At 51.8% G+C, this 19,430-nt stretch overlaps 6 protein-coding genes and 1 non-coding gene across 7 annotated transcripts; 4 read left to right on the top strand and 3 right to left on the bottom strand.

The window, feature by feature from the left end:
• Window positions 1-79: 79 nt before the first annotated feature.
• Window positions 80-2,689, bottom strand: B0H65DRAFT_433779 (uncharacterized protein; the record flags this gene model as incomplete). The annotated part of the gene is made up of 2 exons (XM_062825091.1): window positions 80-706; window positions 965-2,689. The coding sequence occupies 2 exons, from the start codon at window positions 2,687-2,689 to the stop codon at window positions 80-82; spliced, it is 2,352 nt and encodes a 783-aa protein (XP_062678434.1).
• A 1,615-nt stretch (window positions 2,690-4,304) lies between these two features.
• Window positions 4,305-6,050, top strand: B0H65DRAFT_551817 (uncharacterized protein; the record flags this gene model as incomplete). The annotated part of the gene is made up of 3 exons (XM_062829846.1): window positions 4,305-4,397; window positions 5,709-5,806; window positions 5,867-6,050. The coding sequence occupies 3 exons, from the start codon at window positions 4,305-4,307 to the stop codon at window positions 6,048-6,050; spliced, it is 375 nt and encodes a 124-aa protein (XP_062678433.1).
• A 617-nt stretch (window positions 6,051-6,667) lies between these two features.
• On the bottom strand, window positions 6,668-7,963 carry B0H65DRAFT_289297 (ferredoxin reductase-like protein). Its single transcript, XM_062822988.1, has 2 exons — window positions 7,358-7,963; window positions 6,668-7,294 (listed from the first exon to the last, which is right to left on the bottom strand). The coding sequence occupies exons 1-2, from the start codon at window positions 7,767-7,769 to the stop codon at window positions 6,726-6,728; spliced, it is 981 nt and encodes a 326-aa protein (XP_062678432.1). The 5' UTR covers window positions 7,770-7,963; the 3' UTR covers window positions 6,668-6,725.
• A 1,489-nt stretch (window positions 7,964-9,452) lies between these two features.
• B0H65DRAFT_433588 (major facilitator superfamily domain-containing protein) lies at window positions 9,453-11,157 on the top strand (the record flags this gene model as incomplete). The annotated part of the gene is made up of 2 exons (XM_062825078.1): window positions 9,453-10,769; window positions 10,828-11,157. 2 exons carry the CDS (start codon window positions 9,453-9,455, stop codon window positions 11,155-11,157), a joined length of 1,647 nt encoding a protein of 548 aa, XP_062678431.1.
• Window positions 11,158-11,784: 627 nt separating this feature from the next.
• B0H65DRAFT_475310 (P-loop containing nucleoside triphosphate hydrolase protein) lies at window positions 11,785-14,743 on the top strand. Its single transcript, XM_062827301.1, has one exon. The coding sequence runs from the start codon at window positions 11,859-11,861 to the stop codon at window positions 14,304-14,306; it is 2,448 nt and encodes an 815-aa protein (XP_062678430.1). The 5' UTR covers window positions 11,785-11,858; the 3' UTR covers window positions 14,307-14,743.
• B0H65DRAFT_t401 lies at window positions 14,718-14,819 on the top strand. The gene has a single exon. It is a non-coding gene; the product is annotated as a tRNA-Lys (tRNA).
• Window positions 14,763-17,733, bottom strand: B0H65DRAFT_500006 (uncharacterized protein). Its single transcript, XM_062827830.1, has 2 exons — window positions 16,368-17,733; window positions 14,763-16,238 (listed from the first exon to the last, which is right to left on the bottom strand). Exons 1-2 carry the CDS (start codon window positions 17,401-17,403, stop codon window positions 15,106-15,108), a joined length of 2,169 nt encoding a protein of 722 aa, XP_062678429.1. The 5' UTR covers window positions 17,404-17,733; the 3' UTR covers window positions 14,763-15,105.
• Window positions 17,734-19,430: the final 1,697 nt, after the last annotated feature.

Genomic DNA, 19,430 nt, shown 5'->3' with positions numbered 1-19,430 from the left:
CAACCACTCAACCAACTACCGAATTTCCGGTTCTGAGGGACCGAAGACTGGAACGGCCTTGAAGACCCATTCCTTGGCCTTAGAGGATATAACGACGACGTCTGCTGAGACGGGCCATCTCACGACGACGGGCCACCTCCTCAGCAGATGGATACAATGAGGGCGGGCTTCTCGGCACGTACTCGTCCCGTCTCATGCAGACCATATTTCCTCCCCGCTTGACGACAATGTAGTCATCCCAGTTGACGCCTGCAAAGGGGTTCTGCTCGTCGTTATGTTCGGAGGCGGGAGGAGTAGGGTTGCCAATGACATTCTGCTGCATAGTTCCTGTCACAGCATCCGAAACGATCACCGGCTCCATTGCTGGGTTGCTCTCGTGGGGAGTAGTGGGAGCATTGGTAGTAGTGAGAGTGTTGGGGCTGACAGGACTGTTGGGAGTGTCGGGGATGGTGGGAGTGATGTTGGTCGGAGCATCCTCCTTGGTATCAACCTTTTGGTCAGCGACACTCTTGTCGGTTTCGACGAACTTCAGCTCTTCCGCAACAACCTCGGCCAGGTCTTTCATGGACGCTTCGATGTTGTTGTTGTGCAGCGCCATCTCGGTCAAGATGATGCGGCCGATTTCTCCGATGGCTTCCTTGTGGGTCATCGGTTGTCCGAGCCAGGTGACAGCGGCGTTCAAATAACCGTGCACGTCGTCGTAGGTCTTTTCGGAGGTTATGTCTGAGAGCTCACTAGCCTTTTTCTCGTCAGGTTCCTCTCTAACGGCACACTCCTCTGTCGGCGATTTCTCTTCCGCTTCCTCAATTCCGGTCAGCCACTTCTCGACCACAACTTTCTTCTCCTCCAACTGCTCGATCTCCACTTTCACTTCCAACTCCTTGCGCCCCTTCTCTTGAGCAGGAACCAGGTTTCTGGCAGCATTATTCTCGAACAGGGCCTTTTGCTCATCTTCCGGCATCACCGAGGGGTGGATTTCTTTGCAAGCTGCCGCCTCCTCTGTCTCCGCCTGCTTCTCTGCCTCATTCTTCACCTCCGTTCCTGAGGTCATCATCTCCGGCTCAAGGTCAACATCCCGGCGCGTCTCGTCAACGGCCGTGTCAGCCGCCTTAGCGTCGACTTCATCACCCCGTTCCGTAATCCACCTGTCCGACAGGACTTTGAACCAACGGCCATCACCAGCGCAGCTCTTGAAAACCAAGCCTTCGCCCTGCCTGGCATTGGCTCTGGCAATAAGCTCGCCATGGGAAGAAGCAATATCCGTGAGCTTATGATAGCCCAAAACTTCGACGTGGCTCAAGCCATGGGTAGCGCAAAACTTCTGGACGCTGCGGGGTCCCCAGCGGGTTTGGGTGTCGATGTTCCACACAGAAAAGACCGTGAACGAGGGAGCAGAAGTCGAAGGCAGGCGGTAGTGATTTCCGGAAACAGTAGGACCAACCAACTCTCCCTGGATAGCTAGGGCGCCGCGATGCAATGCAAGTCCGTTCTTGTGGAGGTCCTCGAGGAGAGCTCCGATGTTGTTTTTGATGGCCGCGGTCCAGTAGGGGCAGTCCACGGAAAACGGCAGGTCGACGTTCTTGCTGCAGACGCCGAACCTGCCAGTCTCCAAAATGGACATGGCGGCTGACTCGGGGCCGGGATGGGGCTTGTGGAGGCTGTTGAAGTACTTTGAGCCGTGGGGGACGAAATAGCAAGTCATGCTGGCGCCATCGATTTTGACGGATTCCTGGTAGACGATCTTCTTGTATTTGGGTTCGACGAACAGGTTGGGACAGCTCTGGACTCGCTCAATGTCTGTCTTGCGGATCCAGGACGGGATCTTGACCGAGGGAGCGGGAGTATTGCCGCTCTTGCCGCCACTGTTCTTCGACGGGGAAATACCATGCGGATCCCACTTGATTGCACCCAGCATGACCGAGTAATCGACCAGCTCATCCTCCTCGGTACCATCCTCCTGCTGCTCAGACTGCTCCCTACCGAATCTTGCCAGCCTCGTCTTCAGCATGACATCGTTGTGGATATCCGGGAAGTATGAAAGGGGAAAGACGTGCCCCTGCGAAACAAAATGCCAGCGCGGGACCCGAGGGTTGCCGATACTACGAGTACCGACGCGAAACCACTTTCGACCGTTGTACGTGATGGGGTTGCCGACCTGGGCGAACAGCTTTCCGAAGCGAGGATGATCAGCAGGGAGGAGGGTGTCCGGCTCCAGAAAAATGTACCGATCACCGGCCTTGAAGTCGATCTTGCTTGGGCGCTTGAAACCGACGGTCCAACCGTCGATAGTCAGTTTGATGTGATAACGGTGGGCACTGTCGACGGCACTGATTTGGCGGACGGTCACCAGCTTACGGACGTGCGAAGAAGGAGAGGCGGGCTCAGGCTCGGGAGTGGGAGGGCCCTGGTTGTCCTTCTCAGCGGCAGTAGACGCTTTTCCTTTGCCCTTCTTGTCTTTCTTTGTGATGCCGATGCGAACAATCTTGACCTCGGAGTTGTCATCGAGGATTGGAGTGATGACCGGAGTGGAAGGAGGAGTGGGGAGACGACCGGGGGTGTTGGACGACTCGACGATTTTGGGCGTGGTCGGAAGAGGGAGAGCAACGGTGTTGCCTGACTCCTTGATGATTTCGGAGAGGAAGGCGTGCGAGGCTGCAAAAAATGCAGCGGGAAGAACGGTTGACGGCATGATGACCGTTGATGATTGATGCTGTCGATGAATTCTTGATGGTATATATGATACCTATGTTGGAGGAAAGAAAAAAAATTCTACCGGGGAAAGGCAGATGATGTGCGGTATGTTTCACTGTGGAAAGGTTGGTTGACGTTTGAAGATCGTTGATATTTGTTGAGATCTTGTCTCGAGGATGATTTGATATTGAGCTTGCCGAACGCGCGGATCTTGTGCTGACATCCAGTATTCCTGATGCCGATGATGTTAGCAATGCCCTGAACATGGATGAGATCCTGATTCTCGTTGCTGCAACGAGAGGATATTGGTTCAAGGTAGCCAAACGAGGAAAGCTGCTGACAGCGGAAGTGAGAGAGAAGAGGAAGGGTGAGAGGAAGGCAGGGTGCCTTAAGTATGCGAAGGAGGAGAGGGTCTCCGCCTACGCCTCACTGGAGGCTGGCCGGCTGGAGAGGACGAGTGAAAGGAGTGAAGGCTAGAGCGGGAAGGCTCACTGATGGCTGGAGTTCCACTCACTGCGCTGTAGGTGATGTGGTAGTGGTAGGTGATACCTTGATAGGAGGTGATGTTGTAAGTGGTGAGGTCGAGGATATAAAAAGGCAGGAGGAGGGGGATATTTACCTCTACGATGCAGAAGCAAATCGCTGGACTGCCTGCTGTGTAGAAGAAAAGGGAGGGAGGAGAGGAAGCTTGAGAGGGGGGAGGAGTGCCTTTAAGTATTCGAAGGAGGGGACGCTCTTCGCCTACGCCCCACAGGCTAGCCGAAGAGGACGGGTGACGGGATAGAAGGCCAAAGCACAGAGCGGGACGGCTTGCGTTGCGGTGAGAAGTATCACCAACGAGTGAACGAAAGTCGGAGGAGTGCTACATCGGCTGAAAATTCGCTGGGTTGGGTAATATGCCGCTTGGCTCAGCTTGGAACGATGTTGAGATGAGATAGAACGAACTCAAGCAAACGATGTTCGTGAACCCTTCAATTGGGATTGCAATTGGGTTTGCTGGTGGGTGATATGGGCTCCTCTCATATGACTGCCTTCAGGCCAATGGCTGGAGTTTGAGATGAAAACGAGGTCAACTTTGACCCTGTCATCTACATCCACTGCCCACTCCATCTCGAACGACTGCTTCTAACCTGAAAGGGCATGGCAGTCTACGCAGTAAGTCCGCCTTTGTTAGTCTGCAGTCGGAAGATTCCCACGAGTTACGGTACTCCCGCACAGGTAAGGTAGGTATATGCAAAGCCACTGGGCGCTCATTTCAACGAGTAATCGATTGTTACAGGCGAGGTCTTCGAATAATCTCAAACCAAGGGGATAGGATCGCACTTGGGGCAGGGCATTATTTTTTTCTACACCCAACTGAACTACAGAGATGTATCTGGTGGATTGTCTTGAGAAGCGCTTGCTGATAAGAAGGTACATACGTGAAAATGATAGCAGTTACAAGAAGAGCGGGAAAGGTTGAGAGCTTGAAATATGTGGAAACCCGAGACTGAAGAAGGTGAACTTAGGTGTAGACTGCCTTGCCCTTTCAGGTTAAAGACAGTCATTCTAGATGAGGTGCGTGGGCAGCCGATTTAGAGGATAGGTCGTGATCTCGAAGAGCACCACATCACATGGAGGCCGAAACCCAGAAACAGGCCGAAGAGAAGCGACTCGAAGAGGAACTCAAGCAAGCTGAAGCTCGGAAGCAGGCCGAAAGTTCAGAAGTAGGCCCAATCTCAAATTGCAACTCGAAGACGAACACAAGCAGGCTGTGGAAGAGGGATCCGCCAATGCCACCAAGGGGGAGCCGAAAATTTCCCGTCTATTTTTCTGTAGGGGGAAATAATCAATTCTTCCTGGCGGGTGATCTGGGCTCTTCTCCACCTGGCCACTTGGCTGGAGCTCAAGATGAGGACAATGACTGGGGTTTATGATGGGACTACATGCAATGACTGGAGTTTAAGGTGAGGAAAACGTCAAAGTGGACGGGCGTATGGGGTGCGAACATGATGCCGGTGGGTGATGAGTAAAATCTGAGGGTTGGAAATGCAAGTTGACTGTCAAATCAATGTTTCTCACCGCTTGGTGGTACTGAAGATATGCTTGAGGACGTGTTCAGGATCAGATGAATGAGGTGATAATGTAGGCAGGGACGAAAGTTGATGAGAAGCGGCGACAGTGAATGTCTCGAACAATTTTTCAGGAGATATCTGGATGGGAGAACTGCAGTTGAGATGAGAAATGAGGCTCTTACCTGAGTGATCGATGAGTGATGGAAGTAAAGGAGGAAAAAGGGGAAAGATTTCTTTCACCGACAGAAACAGTGCCTTTTATACCACCAGGAGAGGAGGCATCACAGCGCAGTGATAACCTATTCACGACAAGAAGAATAGAAGTAGAGGTACCCAAGTACTCGGGATTCATATTGTCCCTTTTGCTCTTCAATCAAGTGACGGTTCTTGGCGCCTTTGATTGGCCCAAATTAGTAAGTGACTGACTGCTGAGACACTCCTGACACTCTAGTACAACGTTTTTGCGATACCAATGGTAGAATGAATAAAACAATACATGCTTAGTTGAATCCAATAGAATTTACAATAAGAAAGTTGCAATGCAATTACTCGAGCGGTTATTGTTTTGTTGATGCGTGAACACTCACGGGCCTGACTGATGATGATGTGACTCGCAAAGTGAGTTGCATGTGGACGACGTCCAAGTTTGACGAGCCTTTTCTAGAGGTAGATACAGATGACTGTCGGCAGGCAACAGTCTGACTAACTGGGTGTTGCCTGTCTATCTAGGTAGCTACTCCTATGACCCCGATTCAGTCGAGGGACAACTCCTCCAAGCACTCCTCGAAGACGACACAGTCAACGAGCCAGAGGTAGACGGAGTATTTCCGTCGTTGCTTGCGGTCTGCGCGTTGTGTAGAAGGCAAGCGCTGCCCCCCGCATTCAGGTGGCAGTTGTTGCAGGCACCCTTGACAATGCCGGGCAGCGAGCAACGGTACTTGAAGATGCCGCGATTACCGCAAGCACCGCAGCCCAGCTCTTCTCCCACCACCGCAACCTGCCGCCCCGAACACAAGTGTCCCGCCTCGCCGGGTCGCCGCCACCACCGCCGGTGGTGAGAAGTATATCATAGAAGGAAGGGCGGAGCTATCCTAACAGTTCGAACACCAACACGGCGTCAGAATCCGCCTCAAAGGGCCGGAAGATCCCATCCACATCTCCGCTACTACTCCCAAGAACGGAAGGGCGGCCGCTCCACGCGCTGCCCAGCAGCAACCTCTCACCGGCTTCGGCTTCACCGGCGCCACCCGTCCGACCCAGGACTCCCGTCCGTCCATTGGGAGTCAGCTCTGGTGCTGGGGATGAGAACTTCATGGGTGCTACCTAGCCAATCCTCTTAGCTTGTGGCAGGTAGTCAATGAGTTTGACAGGGAGACAGGGTAACTGAGATCAGTGATCATATTTACCTACCCCAAGATGTGATAGTCGGCATCGGACAAGGGGAACACAGGTACCTACATTGGAGGTATATGAGAGGAGAGGGGAGAGAAAGGACAAGAAATGGGTTGACCAGGAGAGCAGAAAGAGCTGCAACGGGGATGTTGAGGGCCAGCCGTCACATGTGAGTGAGATATAGTCTTGCAGTCAGTCAGTCACCTTATACATGTACCGTATCTCTGGGCATGATGCCCTTCCAAGGTGGGACACGCATTGTCAACCTCACGCAAGATCCCACGTGACTGCATTAGATAACAAACTCCGCAATAAAGCCTTTGATGTGCTGCCAGGAAACCCAGGCAAACAGACAAAAGGGGAGAACGATTGCCAGTCCCAAGTTTTGAACGACCAGAATGAAAACACTTGTTTCCAAACATCTTTGAACAGCGGAAGCAATCACAATCTTGGTATTATCCGCACCAGCTAAGCCTTCAAGATGTATCAACCATTCCACTCCCACCAGTCATCATACAAACTCCCGCCAAACCCATTCATCACAAACCCTTACCATGCAAACACGCTCTTCCCCAGTCAGTCACCCATCTAAAAGCTGTAAATCTGATCCAGGGTATACCCCAACTCCTGCAACACACCCTTCTTCCCACCTCCCACCCACCCTTTAGTCCCCTTCAACGCCTTCTCCATAGCCGGCGGTCCACAAAGCAACACCTTTGTCCCCTTGCTCTTCTCAGCGGCAGCACTAATCCCCGCCTGCTCCAGTACCTGCCTAGTCACAAACCCCTTCTGGTACGGGGACTGCGCAGAAGGCTGAGCAACGACATAGACAGTCTTCAACCGGCCAGGGTAGTTCTGCTCCAGCTCAGCGAGCTGATCCCGCAAAAAGATGTCCTCGTCCGTGTTGACGCCCCAGACGAGGGTGATGCGGGTGCTGTCAGCCGGGTTGGTCAGGATGCCGCGCACGAGCTGGTACATGGGGGTGATGCCGGCGCCGCCGGCGATCATGGCCACGTGCGGGTGCTTGTTGGGAGTCCACTTGAGCTCGGGGATGGGGGCCACGGTTAGGGTGTCGCCGGGCTGGAGCGAGTGCAGGTGGGTGCTTTGCTTGCCGCCTGGGTAGAGCTTGACCATGAGCTCGACGAAGCCGGGTTCGTCTGGTGGTTGGTGTTAGTTAGGTAGTCGTGTCACAGAAGAATTGAGAGATGATAGAAACTTACTCAGGTCGTTTGTGGGGGTATATGGGCGGAGAACAGGGAGCCATCGTCCTTTGGGGAAGGAGATGGTCAGAAGAGCAGAAGTGAGGCCCATGCCGCTGGGCTGAGAGGGGTCGGGCAGCTCAAAACGCAGCTTCTTGGTGTTGTGGTTGATGAGCTCGGTGCTGTGTAGGCGCAAGCTGTGGAAGCCAAAGCCTGACAGAGGCAGCTTGCCCGGCTTCAGATCGCTGGCGTCCATGTTGGTGGCTAGGGCAGCTCCTGTTGCGCTTCCGCTTGCGTTCCGTCTCAGGTAGAAAGCGTAGATTCCCAGGCCAGCAACACCAGCCGCGACAGCAACTTGAGTGCTCATTACACTAGCCTTGAGGGTAGGATGGAGAAAGTTCGGGTTGATTTTGAATGGGTTGTAGGGAGGCATGTTGACAGGCGCGCGGGCGGGGGATGCTGTCGTCCTTTAATAAGCCGTAGTAAAAGCAGGAGTGGCGCGCAGACGGGAGAGGTGCGTGTGATGGCTTGCTTGGAGCTTCGGAAAATCGGGCGAGACCAGCAGCTTGTCTGCGTCGTAAATAGTGTATGCTGTAGGTCTAAATGCGGCATGTAAGGGTTCACAAGGTCGGAACTTGCCCTGGGGAAGTCCAGGAGGGGGCGCATTCTTAAAGCAGCCAGGCAGGCTGAAGGCCAAGTGAATGTCGAAGGGATGGACAAGGGGGCGGCCATTTCATCTGATAGGGAGCTGTGAAAGGGTAAGCATGTCGTTGTGTCACTGCCCTGGAAACCTCGACCAACAGAGAAATAAAGTTGAGCTGACACCACGCGAGGGCGGAGACGATCGACGTCGGCTGTCTGGATCAGAAACCGCAATGCTGTCAGGCGCAGTGGTAGCGACAAAGAGCCTTTATGGGGTGGTTTTTGCTTACTCGGTCCCGACGGGCGCCCGACAGCATCCAACACAGGGAAGCATCCCGTCGTGCCGTGTTCCAGTTTCTTCCACATTGGTGATGCATCTCGGGTGTACGACCAAATCGGCCAATGTAAACCGACCGGGACCGGATGATGATTGCATCATCACAACAAAAACAACAAGCAATGATCCAGGTGGTGGTTCAACAAGAGGGATAATGAAAGCTCAGGGAATGAATGGAGCTGGGGTTCAAATAACTCGACGTCAACCGGTGAACTTTGAGTATTGCTGAATTGGGAGAAAATAAGAGAGAAAGAAGTGTTGTCAAGTTATGGTTGTGACGGTTCTCAAGGGTCGAGATGGAAATGGCACGGTACGTGGTGGGGTAATGCAAGGCACGCGCCTGTGGCTAAGTTAGTACCGTGCAGTCCGCTCTGTTAACATGATTGCATCTGTTCCCCGCAATTTCCTGTCAGATGACTGATGTGCCTCTAACAGTAAAAGCTCCGGGGTACATGAATGCCAAGCAAGGGACTGGGACCCTTATCAACCCACTTCTCTCCACCATCTCTCCGTCTCCAACTTCACGACTCCAAACATCCTTTCTCATCCGCAGAAACAGAACCCGTGAGCTCCCAGTTACCTCGGTGATGCATCTCCGGCTGTCGAGCGTCATGTCTTCCAACTCCTCCATGCTGCCACCTACTGGCAAGTTGCAGCTCACAGCAAAAATAAAGTCACGCGGTCAAAACCAGCCGCTTCACGAGCTTCACCATGTTCCCTCCCCAGCATCAAAAACCGCCCCATGTCCCCGGGAGCTTGTTCTCATCGTCATCTTCTTCCTCTCTTTCTTCCTCAACCTTGTGCACGTTGATATAGGCAATCCCAGACCCAAACAATAGCTCTTCGCCCCCCTATACCACCATCGATACAGCACGACTCAGTACTCGCATGGTGACGCCGTCATATGTTTACAATCCTCCACGCCAAGCCTACTTTGAAGCGCAGCTGATGCCAGAATCCCGTCAAGTGTTCTGCCGTATGCTGTATATAATTAATCGCATACGAGCTGTCCCTTTGCCAGTCGGCACCTGTCATCTCGACTTCTTCCTCGACGCTCCTTGATACGCACCGACAGACCACCATCTCGGTTTTTCAAGACCCTGAATTCGATCCAACAGAAAGCCATAAAATTACGTCATGCACGCCCTCCATGACCGACCACCGCCTGGTGAATTGGAAAAGGAGGAGGGTGATACCTGTTCACAAGATACATTGCACCCTTCAGACTCGGTTTCCAACAGAAATTACCGTGGTGACGCACAAGTCCATGAGGGACCGCGGCTGGACATCAGGATTGAACTGAAAAAGAATGATGCCTACGACGAACTCCCCTTCTCGTACTCCAAGTCCAGGAAATGGATGATCCTCACCGTCATCTTCCTCGTCCAGACATCCATGAACTTCAACACGTCACTGTACTCGAACGGTCTAGCCGGCATATCTGAAGAGTTTGGTATCAGCCTCCAGAAAGCCCGCTGGGGCGCAGCCATCTTCCTCATCACCTATGCCTTCGGGTGCGAGCTTTGGGCGCCGTGGTCCGAAGAGTTTGGTCGCAAAAAGGTTCTGCAGGCCTCACTCCTTCTGGTCAACATCTGGTCCATCCCCGTCGCCCTCGCTCCCAATTTCGCAACCATCCTCGTTGGCCGCGCCCTAGGAGGCCTATCGTGCGCTGGTGGCAGTGTCACTCTCGGCATGATTGCCGACATGTACGAGCCTGCTGACCAGCAAGTTGCCGTCTCCTATATCGTCTTTTCCTCGGTGGGCGGATCAGTCCTTGGCCCCATCATCGGCGGATTTGTCGAGACCTATCTAGACTGGAGGTGGTGCATCTGGATCCAGCTGATCTTTGGTGTTTTCGTTCAGCTTCTTCACCAACTCTGTGTTCCAGAGACGAGATGTACTATCCATCTCGACGAAATCGCCAAGAAGCGCAGAGAGTCAGGCATGGCACCCAATGTCTACGGCCCCAATGAACTCTGCCCCATCCATCAACGCTTCAGTTGGAAAGAGTTGACGAAAAACTGGGGCCGTCCCTTTCGAATGTTTGTTACGGAGCCGATCGTCCTCACTTTCTCACTACTGTCGGGATTCTCTGATGCCCTCATCTTTATGCAGATCCAGTCCTTTGTTCTGGTCTACAATCAATGGGGATTCTCCAAGATCCAAATTGGCCTTGCTTTCATCCCAATTGGCGTGGGGTACCTGATCGCCTGGCTGTCCTTCTTACCAGCTTTCAAGCGCAACAAGAGGGCACGCGATCTCAAACCGCATAGCGAGCACGCGCAGTATGAATCTCGACTATGGTGGCTTCTCTGGACTGCGCCATGCTTGCCCATAGGTCTGATCATTTTTGCCTGGACGTGCAGTGGACCGCCCATTCATTGGACTGGGACCATGGTCGGGTCTGCCATCATTGGCATTGCGAACTATTCCATCTACATGGCCACCATCGACGTAAGCTTGATTCTACCTCTTTGACTGAGAAAACACATGCTAACCAAATACTCAACAGTACATGATTTGCGCATACGGCCCCTACTCGGCTTCGGCTACCGGAGGTAACGGGTGGGCTCGCGACTTCCTTGCTGGTGTCCTAACTGTGCCCGCCACACCCTTCGTTAGCAACATTGGCGGGAAGAGGCACTTGGAGATTGCCAACACCATCCTGTTCGCTATCTCCCTTCTTCTCGTCACGGCGGTCTACTTAACGTATATCTACGGACCGACTCTCCGGAAGAAGTCCCCCTACGCGCAAAGTCTGGCCAAAAATGCCACCCAAGATGAGTTTGGACACTCGCGGCCTCCATCCAGAATCTCCGATCGGGAAGAGATCTGTCTCTGAAGAGATACACGGAGATCTTGTGAAAGACTGCTTCCGATTCTGAGTGTGACACGCGTATAACAGTATTTTGACTATACGAGGTATGTTAATGCGTTTTGAACGTCGAGACCAGAGATTCGCCTACGATGGGACGACGTTGGATTATTACCAAGCTGCTTACTGAAACTCCTCGCAGGACATTCTCGGACTTGGGAAAATTGGATGCTATGAGAACCGCGTGAATTACCCCAGCAAGGAAACGTTATCACATGCGTACATGTTTCGCGAATATCTTGAGCAGCAGTTCCTGACAACGTTGGCATTTCACGGTGGCTTTTTGTCGAATTTACGAGTACCCATGTATTATTAGCAACGAGTAATGAGCAATGATTAGAAAACTTGTAACAATATCAACATGATCACTCTCGAGACACAGGCATTGGTTTGTCCTTTGAAGGAGGTGAATGATACAGGGACAGTGCGAGTTAATACGGTCCACTTACACAAGCGGGTGCCCCACTTCGATCTGGCCAAGGACCCGATCCCACTTTCAGTGCAACCGCCCAGAGTGCCAGTCCACTGAGAGCCACTGTGTTGCGGGGATCGACATGGACGTTGAACTTTTTTTCTGCCAAATTCCCAGAACATTCGTCTTCCATACATTGCCAATTGATCTTTGCCAGCACCACCACACCTCTTTTTTTGCAGAAAAATCAGTCAAAATGGCGGAAGACGGTGATATGTTCCTCAACTTCGAGATCGGAGATGCTCCGATCAAGCAGACAGTCAAGTACACAGGTGGTCGTTGGAGGGACAGAGTCAAGGCGCAAAAGGGCGAGAAGGGTGGACAAGACCAGACAAAAGAGGCATCGACAGGGCGACGAGATACCGGCGCCGACTACTACACGAACAGAAGCGCGAAACGTCAACGGACAGAAGATGGCGACTCCGGCAGATTCTCCAAGACCCCACGAACAGGCAATCCCGCCGAGAGAGGCCCGGCGCCGCCGCCGACACATGCCATGAAAACCGGCCTCGTATCCTCGCGACTGTTTACTTCGAATCCCGTTCCAGTAACCGACTTCGAGGAGCTTCCCCAAGCCGAAGAGGCCGAGCCTGCACAACCTTCGAACGCTCCCCTAACTGCCGAAGCAGAAAACTTCCTCTCATTGGGTCTCTCCCGACGTGTATCCCAGCACCTGGCGACGAAGCTTGAGATGAAGGCCCCGACAGCCATCCAGAAGAACACGATACCACAGTTAATCAAGGAGGACAGCGATGCCTTCCTACAAGCCGAGACGGGTTCCGGAAAGACGCTAGCATACCTCCTCCCCATCGTCCACAGGATATTGGCCCTCAGCCACAACGAGGACGGTACCCCGAAGGCCACCAAGATGAACCGCAACTCAGGGCTCTTCGCCATCATCCTTGCTCCCACCCGCGAACTTTGCAAGCAGATTTCTGTTGTGCTCGAGAAGGTGTTGCGCTGCGCCCCTTGGCTGGTGTGCACTACGGTAATAGGTGGTGAGAGCAAAAAGTCCGAGAAGGCGCGCATCAGAAAGGGTGTCAACATCCTGATTGCTACTCCCGGTCGCTTGACAGATCATCTCGACAACACAAAGGTTCTCGAAGTTGGTACGGTCCGTTGGTTGGTTCTGGATGAAGGTGATCGCATGATGGAAATGGGATTCGAGGACGATATCAAGACCATTGTCGGCAAAATCAGGGCTGGCACACTACAGAAGAAGAACGCCGAGGGCGTGGTTCTGGATGGTGTTCTCCCTTCGAGGAGAGTCACGGTTCTTTGCTCGGCTACCATGAAGATGAACGTGCAGAAGCTGGGCGAGATCAGTTTGGAGGATGCTGTTCATATCACAGCGTCCAAGAGCGATATGGAGAAGGATGCGGAGACCGGTGCCGTTGAGACGGCGTTCTCTGCGCCCGCCCAGTTGAAGCAGGCCGCTATCATTACACCCGCCAAGTTGCGCTTGGTCACGCTCATTGCGTTGCTCAAGTCAACTTTTGCCAGGAAGGGCTCGGTCATGAAGGCGATCATCTTCATCTCGTGTGCCGACTCGGTCGACTACCACTTCGAGCTACTCAAGTCTACCGCACCGCGCGCTGAGCCCGAACCCAAGCCCGAAGGCGAAGCTCCCACCAAGCCGAATATCCACATCGAGACGACCGTCGGGCCAGCAACATACATCACCTCCCCAGCCAACCCCACGGTGATGCTACACAAGCTCCACGGTTCGCTCGCCCAACCTGTCCGTAGCGCCACCCTCAAGGCCTTCAGCGAGTGCAAGGACCCCGCGGTTCTCATCACCACCGATATTTCCTCTCGTGGTCTCGATGTACCGGCCGTCGAACTCGTTATCGAATACGACCCGGCCTTTGCCGTGCCCGACCACGTCCATCGTATCGGTCGTACCGCGCGTGCCGGTCGCGCCGGTAAAGCCGTTCTCTTCCTCCTCCCCGGTTCCGAAGAAGGCTACATCTCGATCCTGCCCAAGTCGACTCCTATCGCGCCCCAGCTCTACGACTCGATCCTGCAAAAGGGCTTCGCCACGACCATCAACGTCCCCGGTACCGAGTCCGGCGTTCTCGAAACCGACCGTCAATCCTGGGCCTCCCGCGCCGAAGCTCTCCAACTACACTTCGAACAGCGTCTCCTCGCTCCTCTCCCCGGCGCCACGCCCGTCTTCGAATCCAAAAGCGAGAAATTCGCCGCCTCCAAACAAGGCAAGAAGGGCAAGAAGGACGCCAAAAAGGACGAGAACAAAACACCCGACAACCCCCTCCTCGTCTCCGCCCGCCAGGCCTTCCGCTCGCACATCCGCGCCTACGCCACGCACGTCCGCGAGGAGCGCGTCTACTTTGACATTACCGCGCTACACCTCGGTCACATGGCCAAGGCGTTCGGTTTGCGTGAGGCGCCTGGTGGAATTGGCGGTGGTGTGTCGAGACGGACGCACAGGCCGGTGCAGCCGGGTGATAAGACGAATAAGACGAGCAAGTCTGTGGGTGATGGTACCACCACCAGGAGGCCGAAGAAGGATGATGATGATGAGAGGGACTTTGGTGCAGCGGATGAGGATGCGGGGAGGAGGATGAGGGAGAAGATGAAGATGATGATGGGGAATATGGCTAGTGAGTTTAACTTGGGTTAAGCAAGCATTGTTTGGCATGGGATTGGAAGAAAAGAAGTGGAGGGCCGTGAAAGGGACCGGCCAGGCTGGATTCGAGAGAATGGATGGAATGGAACGAAGTGCATTATCAGTCAGAGTAAGGTACTAGGAACATATACCCCAGGAGAAGAGTGTGGTTGTGGATGTGGGAATGGGAATGCAATAAAAGCTGGATATTTTCCTTTGTTCAACATACGGGGGTTACAACCGGTTGGTGATATTTTTTGTTTGTTCCGCCCGCTGACAACGACTTGGCAGCTGGCAAGGAGCAGCTTGTTTGTTTGTTGGTGATGGTGCTCGTTGTGTTTTGGGTTCGCATGAATGTTTGATGAAAGACACAAGGTCATTCCAAGCTTATAAGTGGACATTCTGCACCGCCAATCACACAAAAAAGCCCGCGTGGCGCAATTGGTTAGCGCGTCAGACTTTTAAGAAGCCTGTAAAAAGGCCTTCTAAGCCATCTGAATGTTGCGAGTTCGAGTCTCGCCGTGGGCGGTTCTTTTTGCACTTTTTTTCATGTTATCACGTTCTTTCTTTTCTCTCTCGCTTCACCAGTTCTTTCTTCATTTTCTTTTTTACCTTTGAGTTTATTCGTCGGTATGCGTTTCTCGTGTATCAAGCTCACCATCGACGTCATTCATCCGTCTCTCTTTGGATACATGCAGACATCAACTTCCATTTTTGTTCACGCATCTTTCCGAAATGCAATTGACAGACTCCAGAATCCAAATCCCATTGCCTTCCCGGTAAGCCAAACGACAGGTATCATGCCAGCACATCATCAATCATCTTCAAACCCCCTCAACCCCAACCCCGGCAACACACCCGCAGCCGCAATATGTTTCCCCAACAACTCATCATAAATCGCCTCACCCCCGGGTAACCGATGAATCAACCCTCTAATCCACTCCAAATCTTCCCTTTCCTCTTCTTCCTGGAGGTGCCTTTCCCTTTCCCTTTCCTCCTGCCTTTCCCTTTCCCTCTCCCTCATCGTCAGCAACGACCCCGCCGGCCCAGTCCCAGAAAACCTCCTCCGATCCTCCAAAGGTACCTTCGCAAGCACATCAACCATCGCACAAGCGACGTCAAACACCTTCTCTGTTAACCCCACTCCGTGCACGCGGATGCTTTCGAGGGGAAGCGATTTGGTTACTTGGACGAGTGAGCGGGCGATGGAGAGGGGGTGGTGGTAGGTTAGGGATGATTCCTTGACTGTACCATTTGGGGCAGATGGTGGAGCTGGAGCTGGAGATGAGTGAGGAGGAGGGGGAGGAGGAGGAGGAATCAATAACCCGATGCGCAACCGGATCTGCCAGAGGATCACGCGCAGCCAGAGTTGGGTGATTTTTAGGTTGGCGAGTTGGGTTGTGTGGAGGTGGCCGGTGGCCCCGGTGGGAAGGAGGGAGGGGGGTTGTGTTGTTGTTGTTAGAGGAGGAGGTGGAGGAGGAGGTGGAGGAGGAGGAGGAGGAGGAGGAGGAGGACGAGAAGAGGCACAAGTAGAATTTACCAGGCGTCCATCCGGCGACATTGACGGGAGGGAAACCGTCCCCGAACCCGGCCCCGAACCCGGACCTAAACCCGAACCCAAACCCGGACCCAGACCGGGACTAGGACCAGGCACCGCCTCCGCAATCGACTTCTCCACCACATCCAACGGCCCCGCTACCATCGCCGGACCCCTAAACGCGCTCGTCACTTCTTGATTCAACAACGCCATAAACCCCGTATCCAACGGCCTGAACAGCGCCACCAAGCTCGCTAAGCCCGCAAACTCCGTATCGGCACAGAAATCCAGCGATGGGGTGCTGGGCGTAATCTGCAGCGTTATCGGCCGTCGGTAGCGGATGGCATGCGACCTTTCGCTCACTAGCAAAACCCAAAGCAATCGGTCTGCTAACGTCTTTCGCACCCTTGCTATGATATCTACCATCCCCCCTTCCCCTTCTGCCCCCCCCGTCGGGAGACTGAGAATCATCAACCCTCAAAACAACCCACAACGTGCTCGCCTCCCTCAACCAAAAAAACGCCTGGCTATGATGAAACAACACCGCATGACACGCATACAAAAAAAAGTAATCAACACCCTCTCCAGCGTCGGGGAAAACCTTTTTTGTGTTTGTGTGGTACCCAAAGCCAAAGCCCGATGGTGGCTGGTTTGTGCTTGGTCAAAGAGTAAACGTCCATAAACGGAGTTGGAGTAAGGGATGTTGATGGAGGTGAAGAGGTGAGTGGTGGGGTGCTCGATTTGGAGGAGGACGAGGGCGGAGAGGGTGGTTAGGAGGGTTTGGGCTTCCGCGGTGGAGGTGGCGGCGGAGGAGGAGGAGAGGGAGGAGAGGGAGGAGGTGGAGGTGGTGGTGGTGGAGGAGAGTAAGAGGAGGTGGTCGATGTAGGAAGGGGTGAGGATCGGGATGGTGGGGTAGAGGCGGGAGAAGAAACGGGGGATGCAGTGGTCGAGTACTGGCTTGGGGAGGGGGTTGATTTGTTGATGGTGTTGACTGGCCTGGCCCTGGAGGGGAGAGCTGGCTGATGCTGCGCCTGCACCGCCGGCTAGAGGGTAGTTAACCAGACTCTCGGGACTGGCTGGGAGTTGGGTGAAGGACCATGTTGCTGTTGCTGTTGTTGCCCCTGCTGAAGCTGTGGCTGTAGCTGGTACCAGTCCGGGATGGGCATGAGACCGGGGCAGTACAACACTCTGATGACACTCAATCACCATCTCGCTCCGGAGACATTGTTCCTCCAGTCCAACACCGATACACCTCTGACAGGGCCGCGACTCGCTACACCCCTTTTGCAGTCTCCTGCATCGCTGACAGGCTTTGGAGACTTGGGCTCTCTTCTTCCGTCTTCGTACTGGACCTGAACCTGGACCTGGACCTGGACTGGAAGCTGCTGCTGGTGGTGGGATGCCACTGTGATTCTGATTCAGAGGAATCATCGGCGCTACCGTACTGGACGGGGAAGAAGAGCCGCTTGTGGGTGCGGGTGCGGGTTGAGCCGAATGATCAGTTGCAGCAACGGGAGCCGCAGTACCCCGACCAGCGGTCCCGGTGGCACGTCGGTTGACGCCGTTACCACCCATGTCGTCGCCTATTGCATAATAGCGTCGTCCTATTCTCCCATGGTGTGTTTACAGATGCCGGTGCCGGTCTTGCCCACTTCCCGTCCCGTGCCCTGATAAGAATCGATCAAAGACGCGCCTCTTGGGTTCGGTCTTAAGGCGCAGAAGCGAGGTCAAGTCTGTTTGCGGCAGAGCTCCGTTACGGTCCGTCCCACTTTCACTGACTGACTGACAGGCAAAAAATGGTGGTGAGAAATGGGGAGAGAGAGATCGCGCAGGCCTAGAATCTGGCATGCCCGTGGTGATGTGATCGGATGATCCCCTTGATGTCGCTCCAATGAAACCTTGCCTTCGTTTCAATTTTTACGGCATCGTACCCGCTATACAATCCAGCCCTGGAAAGTTCGTTGGCGTGGTACTTGGAGCAAGCACTTTACTCCTTCAAGTTGGTCAAGTAGGATCTGACGGCGGGTCAACATCGCGAGTGGTGTTCACGGAAGTGGTCAGATGACACGACCCTATACTTAAAGCTTCCTGACCTTATGGTCCGTGTATTCATATACAAAGTTGGTCCGACCTACAAAAGAAAAAGATTAACACAATTATTATAATATATATTCGTACGGAATTAGTTCAACATATCAAATTAATAATAGTAGTTCGAATAAAGTCCGATAATATATTTATAATATATTTAGAATGTATTTTAAGCTGTAGGCAAGGAAATTAGGCTTTATAGACTCATCCGGGTCGTATATGTAAAAGTCCCCCCGTAGAGAAATAACCTTACTCGCTCGCCCAAAGTTCCTCCGTAGAGAAATATAAAGTCCGATAATAAATTTATAATATATTTGGGATATATTTTAAATTGTAGATAAAAAAGGAATAAATTCTATAAATTTATTCGGATAGCGGCGGAATTCGTACTAAATAGCGTAACTCCGGCCTTTACTGCCTTATTCAGGATGGTAGGGAAGAAGACTTATAATAAATTAATAATTAATAAAGGATTTATTAAAGATATATTTAAAGTGAAATTTACAAATACATTTAAATTCTTTATATACTACGCAAATAAATATAATAGAGAAAGTAATACTATTGCGCTTTTTATATATTTTCTTTATTAACTAGGTATTAATTTAAATATTATTTAAATTAATGAAAATAATTAAAGGATATATTAGGAATAAATTAATAATTTATTAAAAATAGATCTAAAATATTTAAATTACCGTTCTTCTAAAAGTGGACTTCTATAAAACCGTCTTCCTTCGTATCCGCCTCCTCCTCATTCCCTTTTTTTTACACCTCCTACTACTCCTCCTCCTATATTTTTTACTATTCCTCTTCCTATACTTCCTCTTACTCCTCCTCCTACTCTTCCTCGTTCTTTTTTTCCTATACTTCTTATTATTCCTCCTCTTATTCTTCCTCCTACTCCTCCACCTACTCTTTCTCCTACTTTTCCTCTTACTCTTCTTCTTATACTTTCTACTACTCCTCCTCTTATACCTCTTACTACTCCTCCTCCTATATTTCCTACTACTCCTCCTCCTTAATTAACAGTAAGTCCAATAAGTCCGAATTTTCGTCGATAATTATTACCTTATATTTCTTAGGAATAACCGGCTATAAAATCCTATTAAGGATAGGGACGGTTATAGCTTAACCGGAGGTTATAAAAACCATAAAATCTTTATACTATTTTAAATTTATTTATAATTAATTCTAAATTATCTAAAGATTAATTAAGGATAAATTTTATATTAATAGTAATTATATAAACTTTAACCTTAATACTTCTAATTAAAACGTTGAGTAAACGTTTTTTAGGGATATTATAGATACCCTTTAAATATTTAATAAGATTATTATAAATAGTAAATATAATTTAAATAGGTTAAAAATTAATTATTAAATTAATATCGATAACTTTCAAATATTATTTATATCGAAACTATATTAAATATCCGCGCTATTACAATCCGGCTCAAGTTCTTTCCAACGGTAAAAGATCTTACTAGGGGCAATTATATATACGCCCT

This window comes from Neurospora tetraspora (genome assembly GCF_033439725.1).
Source record: "Neurospora tetraspora strain CBS 560.94 chromosome Unknown B0H65scaffold_7, whole genome shotgun sequence".
NCBI classification, from domain to species: Eukaryota; Fungi; Ascomycota; class Sordariomycetes; order Sordariales; family Sordariaceae; genus Neurospora; species Neurospora tetraspora.
Note: the sequence above shows the minus strand (reverse complement) of the source record. Positions and strands in the feature narration are given on the sequence as shown.

What these genes read in the sequence shown, in the direction of transcription:
- B0H65DRAFT_289297 (XM_062822988.1), bottom strand. Translation starts at nt 7,769, where the DNA reads ATGCCTCCCTACAACCCATTCAAAATCAACCCGAACTTTCTCCATCCT. An exon ending in TACCCCCACAAACGACCTGA is followed by an intron (nt 7,295 to 7,357) that starts GTAAGTTTCTAT and finishes ACCAACCACCAG; the next exon opens with ACGAACCCGGCTTCGTCGAG.
- B0H65DRAFT_475310 (XM_062827301.1), top strand. Translation starts at nt 11,859, where the DNA reads ATGGCGGAAGACGGTGATATGTTCCTCAACTTCGAGATCGGAGATGCT.
- B0H65DRAFT_500006 (XM_062827830.1), bottom strand. Translation starts at nt 17,403, where the DNA reads ATGGGTGGTAACGGCGTCAACCGACGTGCCACCGGGACCGCTGGTCGG. An exon ending in TATGCGTGTCATGCGGTGTT is followed by an intron (nt 16,239 to 16,367) that starts GTTTCATCATAG and finishes TAGATATCATAG; the next exon opens with CAAGGGTGCGAAAGACGTTA.